Raw genomic sequence first — 15,914 nt, forward strand, 5'->3', positions numbered from 1 at the left:
CTGGGTTTCTTAATAAAATGTTAAAAGTATTAAGCCAGATTAATAATATCAACAAAAATTGAAGCTTTTACTGCCTAGTTACAGAAGTTATAGTCAGATTTTTTTCCTTCACGGTTTTATGAGTTGTCTGAATAGGAAAAATTAAATCACTGCTTTATCTGTTTCTGTCCTGCGTGAGAGGACCTTAGTGCCATCCAGGATGTGAGGGGGGCGAGGTGGACAGGCGAGTAGGAGAAAGCTCTGGGGCGGGCTAGGTAGTGGACAGTAGCAGAAACCTTTCAATTCATTCTGGTGCTGGAGCAAAAGAGGGATCTGAGGGCACCTTCGGCTTCTCCCCAGCCCTGGCTGGCGAGGTGGGGCTGGAATGGAAGCCAGAACTCCCTTAGGCCAGCCTGGAGCGGAGGGACAGACACTATCTCCAGCTCAGGACCTAGTCTCTGCAGAGCACCTTTTTTTCATGGGTCTTTTATTTTCAGTGCAGCTCGCTCCCTGGTGGCTTAATTTACAGTAAACGAGATAACATCTGTTAAAGACCATTTTTTTTTTGAGAGCGTGATAGTTGGCGGTGTGAAGACTGAGAGATCTTATAAGGACCCCAGAATATCTTGCCTCTTTATTTATGGATACAGAAAGGCTTGCCAGTGACTCTTTATACCTCTAGGTGTATGCTTATATTTTTGCACATATATCTATGGACGTCTGATTTCTATACCTGGTGTATTTTTACCGCCGAAAACTTCACTTCCTCTGCTTGCATTAACTACCATAGCGCATCTAATCCGTCTGCCCTGTTTGGAGCTGAATGGCTCCTGCTTACAGCCGGCTGGGGAGCTGTTGCTTCTGCCAATGTCGCCGTCAGCCGGGGCGAGGAAGAAACGCAGAAGGTGAGCAGGCAGCCAAAGAGTAAAGCAAATGCTCTCTTCCTGCCCTTCACCTCCACCGTGTTAGTCACCCAAGGTGCCCACCCCCGAACACCATAGAAAGTTGGCCCAGGGACTGGACAGCGGGCCGGGCTGGGGCTCAGGAGTCCAGGTGTGCATCTCCAGGCTGAGGCTGTCGCGGAGGCTGTCACCTCCTCGCCTCCCCACCCTGAGCACCCGGAGCCTCCAGGGTGACCCCAAGCCCTCAGCTCCCAGCCGACACACTAACTGCCCCGCGCCCAAGTCCCTAACTCCTTGTCCTCACCCCAGACCGCCGGGCACCTCCTGGGTCCTTTCCCCGCCACTGCAGCGGAGCCAGCGAGTTGGAGATTCCAAGGACTCCCACCACTCTCCTCGCACAAGCTGCTGCTGCCGAATCCCGAAGCTGCAGCGCTCGGCCGGAGGATGGGGACCCATGTCCGAGCATCCCTGGGCGTGCGCTAGGATGGGGACCCACGCCCGAGCATCCCTGGGCGTGCACTAGGTGCAAAGGCAGGGGGCGGAGGCAGGGGGCGGGGGTCCTCGTTCCCTGGTGGAGCCAGGAAGTTGTCCTTTAAAAAAAAAAGAAAGAAAAAAGAAAAATCGCCGGCCCGTGGCTGAGCAGCCCCTTCGTCAGAGCAGCATGTGGACTGGCTCGCCGGATCCCCTAAGTGTTCTGTGGCTGCTGCTGCCGCCACCGCCGCCTCAGCGTGAGCAGCTGCTGCCCGCCAGGAGCAGGGACGCGCAGCCCCGGCTGACTGCCGGCCGCTTCTTCTTCTCGGGAGGTGGCAGGCACCGTCGCTGCTGAGAAACCAGCCCACGTTTCTACGCCGGTAGCCTGGAGAGGAGTTGAGACTGAGCCTCCCGCCTGGCCCCACATGGCTTGTTATCTGGTCATCAGTTCGAGACATCTCAGCAATGGGCACTACCGGGGCATTAAAGGAGTCTTCAGAGGGCCCCTCCGCAAGAACGGATCTCCCTCACCGGTAATGTGCGAACACACACACACACACACACACACACACACACACACACACACACATCAAAACCAACATAAACAAAAAGAGATACTGAGATGCTGTCCTGATAAAGAGAATGAATGGGTCATAAGTCTTACCCATAGGTCTTAGTCTGTGTATATAATTTATTGATGATTATGCAGAAGTGGGTGCATGTTTACCTGTGTTTTCAAATCATTAGGATCTATAGTGCTACGGGTGCAAATATTTACTGAATGCAGTTAACTGCAGGGCTGTGAAGGCAGCTCAGGTGTGCTGTCAACTTAGGAATCTGCTGATTTGGGCATTGTAGAAAGTTTGAGTGCCACTTTATAATGTGCTTTTGTGAAGTCATCGGCTGAGATTAGTTTGATAATGCCACTGTTACAAGAGAATATATTCCCTAAAGATTTTGTACCATATCATTGACAGAAGAAAATGGGATGGTTGTCAAAACTTGATTAAATCTAATGCTCAGCTGTGTATGTTCTTTAAAGGGATGCAAATGAGTTCTTTTAAGATAACCATTGAGAGGCTGAGGCAGGATTGCAGGCTCACAGCCAGCTTCAGCTCCTCAGTGAGGCCCTCCACAACTTAGTGAGGTTCTGTTTCAAAATAAAGAATATAAAATAGGTTTGGAGGTGTAGTTCAGCGGTAGAATGTCCCTGGGTTCCATCCCCAGTACTGGAAAAAAAAAAAAAAGAAAAGAAAGAAAGAAAAAGAAAACCAAATTGAACAGTTTGTTGTATTACATACAAATATTTCAGCATGCAATCTGAATGATTTGTATTTAACTTTAGTATTCAGTCTAGTTACCATGTGGTTTATTTACATACTTTTTATAAAATGCTTTTTCTCCAGAATATGACTTAAATATATTGTTAATTTATTCCATGCTACTATAAGCTACTGTTTTAAGGATTCAAATGTGTTTCAAGCATAAAAGTATACATACACACATACACAGATGTTTTGGACTATGAATAAGTGAATATCTAAACTTAATAACAAATGAGCAACTTTTCTAGTCTAATATAAAAAGCAATATTTTAATCTATATAATATAAAAAGTAAAAGCTTAATTTGCCTGATTTTATAAGTATTCGGTATTTCCCATCACAGGTTAGTGCTTCATTAATGTAGATTATTAGAAACTGCACTGTAAAAATCTTTCATCAAGTGGTATATATGAATGTCATGAGAGATCTAAAATCAGAAGATATAAGTACTCAGAGATAGCAATATGATTCCTTATGAAAATCTATACCCTCAGTTTTATATATTGTAAAATGGGAGGTTGGTGTTGTTGCAAACCTCCCACCACCACTAAATGGCACTGAATCAGAAATGTTACCTGGAAAGTAACTGTTTATATTAGAACTTATGATTAAACTTATAGGGTTGGAAATTACTTGGGAAGTTCTTTGAATAAAGCCCACATTCAATCAGTCCTGCTGAGTAGCAGGTCTGAATCTTTCCTACTTGTTACAGATTCCCAGGATTGGAGTTTCCACAGTCTCAGCAAATCACTTTAATGTTTTAACAACCCACAGCATCAGGAGCTTCTTCCTTACAGCAAACTGAAATCCTTAAATTCCTCCTTAAGCTCATTTTGTCTTGTAAACCTAGAATGTTCCAATTTTCTCACGTGTATTATTTTCTAATGCATTGATAATCTCTGTGGCTATCGCCATAACCTGCCCTGAGGTTATGGAAATCTGAATTGGATTCAGTGCATTGCTGTGTATACATGTCCTAATGATTTCCAGACAAAGAGAGAAATACTTCATAATTCCTACACTGTTTAATTCTATTTAAATTCATTAGGATATGGTGTTACTCTTTCAAAACCTCTGGAGTTTGTAGAGGAAATTTCTGTTACTTGATCAAAATGTGCCCTCCTTCCCTTCTTCTGGTCACTCATCTTCCAGAAGCCTGATTGACTTCATTGAAAGGTGAGTGTCAATGTGAGAAGACAGTCATCATCCATGTCTGTATGGCTGTGCTGGATGACCAGGACACCAAGCACCCCATGCCTACGGACACTGTTTTATTTACTATTGGGCTGGTGTCTTCCTAACCTACTAATTGATTTGCTTTATAATAAAGTCTCTACACTTTTACTCCCTGGATGCTTCTCTTCAATATTCACACATCAAAGTGTGCCTAAACTATATGTAAACATTCTAAAGGTGCCTAAATTAGCTTGTATATGCACTTCCCAAATGTAGTTTTATTTTGTCTTCTCTTACTTTTTACTATGGAATGTACACGGCCTTTTCTTTTTTGCAGTAATGGGGATGAAACCCAAGGGCATTATACCTCTAAGCTACACCCCCAGCTCTATTTTCCAGTCTTTTGAAAAAAAAAATTTAAAACAGGATCTCACTGAGTGGCAAAGGGCCTTGCTAAGTAGCTGAGGCTGTCTGCAAACCACAATTCTCCAGTCTCAACCTCCCAAATGCTAGGATTACAAGCGTGCGTAATCCACCACTCCTGTCTTGCATGGCCTTTTCAAGATCTGATCTGGGCCATGTGTGAAAACCTGCTCATTTGTTCTCTGTCATTAAGAGGTTGCTGAAATGAGTTTCCTAACAAGTTGAGAGTCTCTTCCCATTGTGAAACAGCCTTTCTCCCTAAGTTAAAGTGGGTCACTACCTTCTGGACCCTGGGTGCTTACATATTTGGATAGCTTCTTGATCCGGATGAGGATGATTCTATCTTGTTTCTTAATGACTTGTGAAGTATGAAACTTCCAAAAACAAAAACTATGATGGATACTCACAAACATTCAACAATAACCTCCAGTTATATTCAGGTTGACATAAATTTATTGATTTTCTCTTTGGTACATGTCTTAAATTTACAGATCATATAATTAAACTCAGTTTTTTTTTCTTAAAACTCAATAGCTACTCTAACAATATCTTTCCAAATTTAGTGCCAGAATGTTCTAAAATTTGTCTCTACCTCAGTGACTTTATTTCTATTCACTAAGACCTCAGTGACTGTTATTTCTGTTCACTAAGACTTTGTCAATTTAGAACTATAGATTGGGACATCATTAGTTTATTTAACTTACTTGAACTAAGTTTTTTAATACTTCAACTTTGGTCTTTACTCTTTTAATCTGAGTATCTGTCTTTTCTGTTTCATTCCATATATTTCTATTTTGATAAAGCTGTTTAAAAATAGTCTGTGGTTTTAATATTTTATAAAACACAATAATTTAATGAGACTATTTTGTATTCTATTATAGATGAGAAAGGCCTATCATTAGGCCGTTTTGAAGGCCTATGTCAAAAAACTAATTTTTTTCTTTTTTGGTTATACTGGGGTACCTGGAAATCCTTCTACCTCCGGGTTACACTCCAAGACCTATTTTTTATATATATATTTTTTGGAAACAGGGTCTCCTAAGCCAGTGTGGCTGGCTTTGGACCTGCGTGATCCTCCTGTCTCCACCTCCCAAGTTCAGGAATTACAAGCATGAGCCACCACACCCGGATAAAAAACTACCTTTTGACATAATTAGTTAGTTCTTTTGTAGCTATTATATACATACACAGGAGTAATACGAATTTGAAATTTTACAGCCTTATTTGAAGTATTGTATACTTTTCATGTTCAAGTCATATTATCTATATAATCTGAACAAGTGATATTAAACTAATAGTAGAAAACAGAATGAGTACATTTATATATTTTATTCAAATGATTTCATTTAGAAAATATATGAAATCTTTATACAGAGTTCTTATAATAAATACTTAATGGGACACTTCAGAAATAAAGCACTGTACTCCCAAACGACATTAATATATTAGTAAACTGAAAATCCTAGAGCAAAATTCTATCTTTAAAGTAATCATGGAAATATTGCATCTTCTTTTTGGAAACTGTATGAAAATAATATGTTGTATATTCATCTTAATTAGGATGTGAATATTGATATCTTGTTACTCTAAATCCAGGGAAGGAATCAGACAAATGAAAGAGAAATAAGAGTATTCCATTAATGCTTAATGGCAAAAGGATTTTTTTTAAATAAAGGTGCATTCTACTACATTTTAAGATATCTGTCCTCAAAACTTCCTAAACTTAAAATATTATGGCTGAATAATGACTTTAAAATTTAATTACTATGAGATACAAATACATGAATATACATACATGTGATAGACATACATTGTTATCTATGCTCAAGCATGTTTTCTATCTATCTATTTATAGATAGATAGATAGATAGATAGTATTCATTAAAAATGATCTATAAATTCATTCATTTTTGTGAATTTAAAATTCTTTTTGCCTTTTATGAATTCAGTAAAACAAATAATATCTCCTTATATAACATTAAATATATATTAGAATTGATTCTTAGTTGTTTTGTGTAACCTAAAACATCTCAAGTTTGGATTCATTTGAATATGCTTTTTTTATAGTTTACTTAATCTGTTTGTGGTTAATAGTAAGACTAATATTCAAGAGATTTATTGATGAAATGCTTACAATAATCATAGCTGTTTATTTTATCTCTGGTTCACATTTAACTTATCATCATCATTTTTTGTAGATAAGATGAGATGGTATTTCTTAAGAAGTGTTTATTCCTGAGAGCACCATTGTTAGACATCCAGGATATCTCTTCATGAGAATGCTTGTCTTATTTATTTATTTATTTATTGATTGATTGATTGATTGATTGCAATACTGGGGATTGAACTCAGGAACATTCCACCTCCAATATACATGCCCAGAAACAGGGTCTTACAAGGTTGCCAAGGGCCTAAGTAGCTGAGGCTTGCCATGAATCTGTGATCCTCCTGTCTCAGCCTCCCAAGTACTGAGATGAAAGTGTGTACCACCACACTTGGTTGCCATTTTCCCCTAAAAAAATGGATATGTAGGAAATTCTTGGGATTGTCATCAGAGTAATCTTATTAGAGTTTTTGGATTTTTATTTTTTAACATACCTAAGCTATGTATTTGGTTAAATTGCCTAATAGAAGGAGGTAGCATATAAGTAAACATAGTATTTAATATAGACCAAAGACCCTATACCATTACTTTTTTAAAATTACAGATGTTTATCCGTAAATGTAAAAAATTATAGGAAAGATCAATTACCCATCCTGAGAACATCTCAAATCAGGAAATGAGTGCAATTACACCCTTATTTTTCTAGTGCCTATAACATTCAATTGTGTGTATTTTCATTATGCTTAATAAGTACATGTTAAACACATTAAAATGCTCTAAAACTGATGCACTTTTCATGTGCCAGATATAATTATGAAGACATGCCCTCCTGTGGAGAAGTCACCTGCCTCTTCTTCCGGAATTCATGAATACAAAATATTGCCTTTCTTATTGAAACTCTCAGATATTCTCAATAAAGAAATCTCAGTTCAAATTCTAATATATAATTACTTTTTATGTCAAATATCACACTAAACACCCACCTTTCTTTTCATAGCTATTTCAGTCCTTTATTCTCTTCCTCACATAACTGATTTCAGAAACTCTAGTTAGCATCTATGTACCTAGAAAGTGTCAACTTTCTAGGATATAAGGCAAATTTGTGTTTATTTTACTTCGGAAAATTTCTTCAATGAGAATTAAATAAATATTTGAATGTTATACTTATGTTAGATAACATATTTGTCTCATAATTAAATTTGATGTTGATGGATTATATTCCTCCATTTGTTTCTTTTAGACACAAAATTAAGGTAAATTTTAAGTTTCTGCTCTATAATTTAGAAGTAAAATAAACAAAAACATGTTGGCATCATGTGTCACTTAAATGGGCATGGTATTTGACATAAAATTTAACTGTTTGTGGTTTCAAAATTAGTGTTAGTTGAAACTAAGATATTTATTATATAATATATATGCACTATAGAATACTTTCCATATTTTATGTATTAATACAGACTTAAATATCAGTAAGTTTAAGGCTATATTAGGACCAAGGAGCAAGAAGAGTAGAATATAGGTCAAATAGCTCTGTTAAGTGCTTCTAAGTGTGAAGTTGGCTTGATCAGAGCACAATTGGCATAGTAACTTTTTTAGTATAGATGTATATATTTTGAAGAAAATAATTTGAATTAAATAAAAATGGTATTTTATTGAAACTATCTTTTGGCGATAACAAATGCATAACAGATACAGTTTTTTTTTGGGGGGGAAGGGGATTGCATTTTTACCGAACATACACAATTTTTTTTTCTTACCGTTCTTCCCTGAACGACACAGTATAACATTTACATAGTATTTATATCACATTAGGTACTATAAGTCATCTGAAGATTAAAGTATATAAATATGCATTGAATGTAGGCAAGCACTACACCATTTATATACAAATATAAATTTTAATTGAAATTTACCTAATCCTTGTAAAATGACTAATGATATCCTTTTCTGCATACATTTTACAAATCAGGCTTACTTAGTGGATTAGGTCTGGAGAAAGAAATTAAGTACTTGATAAGTTTTATTTTAAAAAGTATAATTATGGTGATAATAGGGATATACCAACCCTCCAAAGCTACAGTCTCTCTTGCATTGGAAGAATTTACTGAACTTTATATGAAATTTTGTAAAGATACATTGCTTCTTATTCTCGATGACATCCTGAGTTGCAACTAAGATATTCTAAGCCTATTGCAAACAAAACATTCAAGAGAATATTATTTAGTATTTAAAATGGAATATACTTTATTACATTCAAATTTGATATATAAAGTCTAAATACATATGTCTAAAGAACTGTTATGTTTTTAAAAGAAAAGAATTCTAAGGTAAACCCTTTTTCTCTTTCTATGACTGACAGAAAGTAGAGACAAATTTGTGGCTTCAAAAAAATAATGATTGCTGTTCCCTTCATAGCCATGTGGTATTCAGGCCTCTGCTTATCTTCAATCCTGGTCTAGCATTATTGTATATCCTGTGGCACTTGTTCTTCTTAAATTTATATTTTGTTGTTTTTTTAAGTTTCTTTCAGGTGACGTAGGTCTGTGGTCAAAGCAAATCAAGTTATAAATAAGTAATGAAATATAGAATGTGTAGCTATGGGGATACCACTCAGGAATTTGTACTGGGCAGCTTTGAGAATGATTCATAGAGAGTATTCATTTTGTTCATTTCTTGCAAGTATAATTAAGGCTGCCAATTTTTGGCTTTGACAATTGGCATATTCCTTTTGGCAAATTTTATTTCACTTCTCTGTGGGTGCAAGAGGCAGGATATAGTTTATTTTGAAACATGAGCTGCCAGTTTGCTTTTTCTAAACAATATTATCTCTCCTTGTTGAACTGATTACCATGAATCCTTTCTTCATTTACATGATCATTGTTTTTTCAATATCTTTTTAAAATTTACATACAACTGTGGGCATAGCACTTTACCTTCAGAGGCAATATCCTTTGAAAATGATGAGAACCACCCTATTCTGGCTGCTCCTCCATTCAACCACACACGTTTCTTCTCTGTTCATCATTCAGACATGACTTTCATCTCTAGCTCGGATTTTATAGCTTCTCCCAATCTCCATTCAGAATCCACCTACCACTGCCCTTCTTCCCACAGCTGTTTCTCGGCACTTCCCTTGTCCTCAGCACCTCCTCAGCACCAGAAAAGCAATCGGTTCCCATCTTCTCCCTCCACACGTGCCCTTTCCAGATTTCCGTTTTGCTATGAATAATTATCTAACATTTTCTACAGCAAGCAAAGGCTATATGCATATTCTTTTTGGTAATGAAATAGATGCCACGTTCTAAACACAAAGTGACCAGGGGGACTCTTTTCTGAATGATGAAGAAAATGGGCTCCTCACTTATATCGGATACCCCTCATGGAGTCTTAGGCGTGAAGAGGCTTAGAGGTCACCATAACACTTGCTTTTACATTGTAAACTCATTCCGAATTTCTGGATGGTATTTAAGGCTCTTCGTGACCCAGTCTCCACCTACATCTTCACTCTTTTTCTACTTATTCTTCCATGTGATTCTCTACTCTAGTTACACTGAACAACTGGGGATCCTTGACTATGACATGTGTTTATACACCTCTCTACCTTTGTACATGTTGTTCCTTACAAAAAAGAATAATCTTCTATATTTCTTTGTTTACACCATATCTTCCATATTCTTACAGTCTTAACTAAGAAGTTCAGTTCTCTTCTGACTCTGTGCTCACTTCCTGTCAGGAGTCTAAAGATTCCCTTACATATTACCATTATATTCATTGCTCTCCTGGATTATCACTGAATTGAGTTTGTTTATAGGTCTCCATTTCACCACAGGATGGGAAATCCTTGGAGTAGGTCTTGTGACACCCTTATATTCTCAAAGTTGAGCAAAGCCTCTGGTTTATTATACTCAAATCAGTATTTGTTGAATAAATGAATGATGTTGGACAATGCAGTATTAGATTTTCTCTTATTTAGGATACTGCTGCTGACACGTTTAACACAATAGTGTAGCTGATATGGGAATTTCTATCTAGTCATGATCATTGGCCTTAGTGTTTATGTTATATATTTAATAGCTATTTGGATGTAATGAGTTACACTGAGTACCTTGTATATAATTTTGCTGCAAAAAAATTTGAAAATTGGGGATAGCTCTTTAGCTTTGCTATATATTTATTTTGAAGTTAGTAAAAATTTAAAAACCTAAGTATGTGTTTAGAGATTAAGAGCATTAGCTTATATGAATATTGATTTTCTTGTTTCTCTTCAATCTTGTTACCACTGTGGGCCATTAATAGAGGAGATTATAAAAGGATCAGAATGAAGGTTCTGGAGTTAATTTCAAAATCTGTTTTGGTTTTAGCTACCAATTTTATAACTTTACTTAGCTTCTACTTCTTCACATTGGGGAAGGATCATTCCTGGTATGGTCTTTTGAACTTAATACCTGATATTCACTGAGTTTTCAGTAAATACCAGCAATTTATATTATGCAGATTATGAATGTTATGTGCACATGCACATCTGATGTTGAAGTGGGTAAAAACTTTGAACAATTCTTACAAAACTGCAATTGAGACAATTTTTCTTGTGATTAATATACTGATGTCAATAGAAAACAAATAGATTTCAGTACAAATTTATTTGGTGTATGTATATTCCCTCTGGTCCTAGTGGTAGCTCTAGGAAAAAAAAAATTCCATAGAACTTTTATCTGATTGGTCAGAATCTTTTAGACTGCAGAAGTTTCTACTGATGGAATAAGTGGTCACTGTTTTCATGGTAAATTTCCTATTTAATATCTGCTAAGATCATTTGGCCGATTGCTTCAAGAATAATTTCATACTTCCATTTAATCCAAAGTGCAGAATGCTTTATTCCATGCAACCATTTCAGAACATCTTTTGCAGAAAGCAAGAGACCAAAGATTGGCTATATATGGACAGATGAAATTCAGACATGAGTTTAGTATGTTTTTTCTTTGTCATGGTTTAATAGCTTTTGAGAAATGAATTGCAAGTTACAAACTTGATCATCCCCTTCTATAGGAATGTGTGAGTGAATAGTGACTATTTAGAGGAAAACTATAGTGATACATATATTTTTTCCTTTTTTCTTTTTCTGATGAAGGAGAGGTGATAATTCCCTGGCCTGTAGTACTATAGCCCTTGAGAAAGTGACATCCACGAGCAGCTACAGGGTGGCTATTGCATAATTGTCAACACTCTCCACTTGCGGCAAAAGAGTCTCATACTTTCCAAAGAGATTTTGGCAGTACTTGTCCTTTCTTGCATCAGTCAAAAAGTGGTCACTGTCCACGAGAGAAGCTTGGACTTTTCCTTATCAATGAATTAAGCCAAGCATTGTGACACGTGCCTGTAATCCCAATGCTTTTGAGGCTGAGACAGGGGAATTGCAGGTTCAAGACCAGCTCTGCGATTTAGGGAGACCCTCAGTAACCTAGTGGCACCCTGTGTCAAAATAAAAAAATAAATAGGGTTGAGGGTGTAGCTCAGAGGTAGAATTCCTGGGTTCAGTACTCAGTGCTACCAAACAAACAAACAATAAATTATATCTAGGATGTACAGTCTTCTAGTTTAAATATGTAGAGAGATAGTAATACCCTCAGAAGTGGAATGGTTCTTACGGTCAGTTTCTGAAAACAAATAAACTTTTATGTTAACATATATCCTATTTATTTGACATATTTATAGAATCTAAATATTAGAAAACAATCTAGAACCAGGCATGGTGGTGCATGCTTGTAATCCCAGCATGTGGGAGGTGGAGACAGGATGATTCCAGTTCAAGGACAGCCTCAGCTACTATTTAGTGAGGCCCTTTGCAACTCAGTGAGACCCTGTTAAAAAAAAAATAGGACCTGGAGTGTATTTTGGAGGTAGAATATCCCTCGGTTCCATCCCCAGTACAGAGAGAGAGAGAGAGAGAGAGAGAGAGAGAGAGAGAGAGAGAGAGAGAGAGAAATAGCAATCTATTAGCCTCACACTATATATATTTAACATGTGAGCATGATACCATGATAGGCACAATATTACACACCCTAAAATGTCCACATTCTAATCTCCAAACCTGTGGATCTTATGCATAAATGGAAAAAAGAACTTTGGAGATGTGAATGTAATTTAGATGTTGAGAAGATTATCATGGATCATGCAGTGGGCCCATTGTTATCACAGGGGTCCTGGAAGGGGTCCTTGTCAGAGTTGGTAAGAGAGTTTCTTAAAGATGCCTTGCTGATAGCTTTGAAGTTAGAGGAATAGGTCATAGGCCAAAGAATACAGGTAACCTATTGAAACTGGAAAAGACAAGTAAATAGATTCTCTCATAGAGCATAAAACAAACAAACAAACAAACATACAAACCAAAAAAAAAAAAAACTACAGCCCTACAAAAATCTTGTTTATAGCACAGTAAGGCTTCTGACTGAAAGGCATCTAAGGCGATCTGTTCCCTTTGTTGTAAGCTAATACATTTGTGGTGATTTGTTAGAGCAGCAATCGGAAGCTAATGCAGCCAGCCTTGATACCGGATAACATTTCCAGTCATAGGGGGCTCTCTGCATATCAGGATGACTTATTGTTTTGTCTTCACCCAAATGTGTCTGCCTCCTTCTTCCTTTCTCTCGCTGGTCCTCCATGAGCCCTTTTGAAGCCAAAGAGTAGGAAAGCAAGACGAGCTCTCTTCAACGAATATATTTTTGAATATTCAGAGATAGCCGGTAATTTTTAGTTATTAATTCATCTAAATGACCAAACACTTCTAAGAACAGAGATCATTCCATGGCAGGTACATCACTTGCATTTTTGTTATTATAAAAATTAAAATTTCTCTCACTCAAAATGCTTTTATGTACTTTTTAATGTAATACAAAATTTGAAATATACCTGAGTCTTATGTTTTTATAAGATGATAAAACTCCGCAAAACATGACAAAACAATTAGAAAAATACCATTCACATTTTCAAGTACTGTTTGCTTTTTTCAGATGTTCTTATAAAAATATTTATATCCCATTATCTAGAGGGTAAACTTAAGAACATAAAAATGAGATCATGTTAAAAGCACACCTGGAGGCTACCTTTTTAGTCTTCAATTTAAACACATGCAAATTCTTTAGGGGAAGAAAACTTAATTTTAAATAAAAGTGATGCTATCAATAAAAAATAATTATAATTGTACAACATCCCCAACTTTGCCCATGCTAGATATAGTGGTATCCTAAATGAAATGCTTTTAACTTTTGTACTGAGGAGTAACATAAGATATAGGTTGCCTCAAATCATAGGTATGCAGATTTTTTAATGTCCCAGATGTTCTAAATCATTTTAGGACCCTGGAAGCTACAGGTGCATTTTGAGGTGGGACCAACATTCATGCAACCACTGTCCTCTCACCATAGGTTATAAACTGCCTTATTAAAATACTAAAGTAAGTTTTAGTAAACAATGCATATGTTCAACTTCACTAAAGGCCAACTATTGAATAAAAGTTTTGAGTTTTGGGTGGGAAGGTAACTGGACAGTGTTTCAGTAGCTTCTGCTTCACTTTGACTGACTGAAGAAAACTTGATAACTATTTGAAACAAAATGAATAAAATAATACTGATCACATAAAACACACAGATCCTATCCAGGGTGACAGCTGTGAAATATTTCATTATCTTTTGCTTCATAGTACATGTTAAAATTCAATGGGCTGACCATCATGAAGGTTTAAAATTTCTTGCAAATGGTTAGGAGTGGCTCTGTTGAGTTTTCATTATTTGAGAAGAGATGTGAATTATGTACTTAGTGGCAAGATAAAAATAGGGATTAAAAGAGAGAAGCCTGTATCTTGGACTTTCATGAAAATCAAATTTATGTGCAAATGATATGTAAACTTTATTAGAAAAGTTGTTATAATTCCGCAAGCATGCATAGGTAAAATATAATTTTTGTTACTATGGAAACAATTATTTCTAAGATTATAAAGACCTAATAATGCTTATATTAATAAATTCTAACTATATATGTACCTATATATTTTTAAGGAACTGTTCATATTTTCTGTAGTTTAAAAGTGGTTTGTCTCTTCAAAAACTAGAGTTGAAGTTTGATTGCCATTATACAGTGTTGGGAGGTGCTTATGTTTCTAATGCCTTTAGCAGGTGATTATGTTGTTAAGAAGGATTAATACCCTTCTCAAGAGAGTGCATTCTTCTTGTTGGACTGGATGAGTTACCTGAAGAATGGGTTGATATAAGCAAGGCCACCCGCTGTGGTTTTCTTCCTCCACATCTGTCTGCTTACCTTTCTGCTTTCTGCCAGGAGTTGAGGTAGCACAGAGTCCTTATCACAAGCCAGTCACACACTGGCAAGATGCTCCTGGAGTTTCTGCCTGTAGAACTGTGAACCAAAAATAAACCTCTCTTCTCTATACATCACCCAATCTCAGCTATTCTGTTATAGGGATAGTAAATTTAATACTCCTCTTTCAACCTCCATAAGCTACATAGTATTTGTTCAAGAATTCTAGATGTTATTGTTGGGGGAATCACTGGTGACAATTGCTGATGATTTGTTTTTTTTTTATCATCACAGAGGGAAGATTTGTGAAATTGTGTTATAAAGGAAAAGTAATAAAAAAAAATAATAGGCTTTACCTATTTGCTCCTTCCAATAGTAGGTCACTTGTCTGTGAATTCGCTTTTTTCAAAAATCACACTGCGCGGGGTGTGGTGGCGCATGCTTGTAATCCCCGCACTTGGGAGGCGGGGATTACAAACCTGCGCCACCACGCTGGGAGGATCGAGCAGGTTCGAAGCCAGCCGCGCTGGCTTATGAGACCCTGTTTCTAAATATAAAATAGATCTGGGAATGTAGCCCGGAGGTAGAAGGGCTTCCAGGAACCCCAGTACCACCAAAAAAAAAAAAAAAAAAAAAAATCACACTCCATTTTATTCTCTGTGATCGTCAAGGTGCACTATGTACCTGAAAGTGATAGAGGAAACCAGCTCTCCATAGGGTGGATGAGTGAAAAAAGCATGGTGAGACAGAGATGGTGATTGGAATAAAGATATTTATAGGGAGTGATCTTGGATGGATTTAGATTGGATAGTTTATAAGTATCACTTAATCTGAAGGTCCTAGACTGAATGCAGAGTAACTGGTGCAACATGTGATTTGACCGTATGACCACAAATTCAATACATGAAGTTTTAAATAATTCATCAAATCCAGAGTATAAAGCTAGCCCAAGGATTCAGCTTCTGATCTTGATGAGTGTTGTTTGATGAGGTGTGACAATCAACTGTCTGACTAGTGTTTTCAGTTTTCTTTTTTTAAATTTATTTTTATTGGTGACTGTAATCATATATCACATTGGAACACAAGACTTGAGAGGATATACAAGCACACATCATCCAATTAGCTCTCATCCACTCCCCATCCCATTCCCTCCCCCTCCCTCGATCTCATGCTTGTTTGGTGATTAACTTTGATACATCTGTTTATGTACCTCCTGCGTTTTAAAGAGGCT

General features: G+C 36.8%; 1 protein-coding gene across 1 annotated transcript in view; it reads left to right on the top strand.

Annotated features, from left to right (window-relative positions):
* Positions 1–1,777: 1,777 nt before the first annotated feature.
* The window catches only part of ZNF804B (zinc finger protein 804B), a gene marked incomplete at both ends in the record, with an annotated part of 579,557 nt that continues 565,420 nt past the window's right edge, over positions 1,778–15,914 (top strand). Inside the window, one exon of the mRNA XM_080701193.1 lies at positions 1,778–1,885. Coding sequence (XP_080557319.1) covers positions 1,778–1,885 — 108 coding nt within the window. The remainder of the gene's footprint in view (positions 1,886–15,914) is intronic.

This window comes from Muscardinus avellanarius (genome assembly GCF_963383645.1).
Source record: "Muscardinus avellanarius genome assembly, chromosome: 9".
NCBI classification, from domain to species: Eukaryota; Metazoa; Chordata; class Mammalia; order Rodentia; family Gliridae; genus Muscardinus; species Muscardinus avellanarius.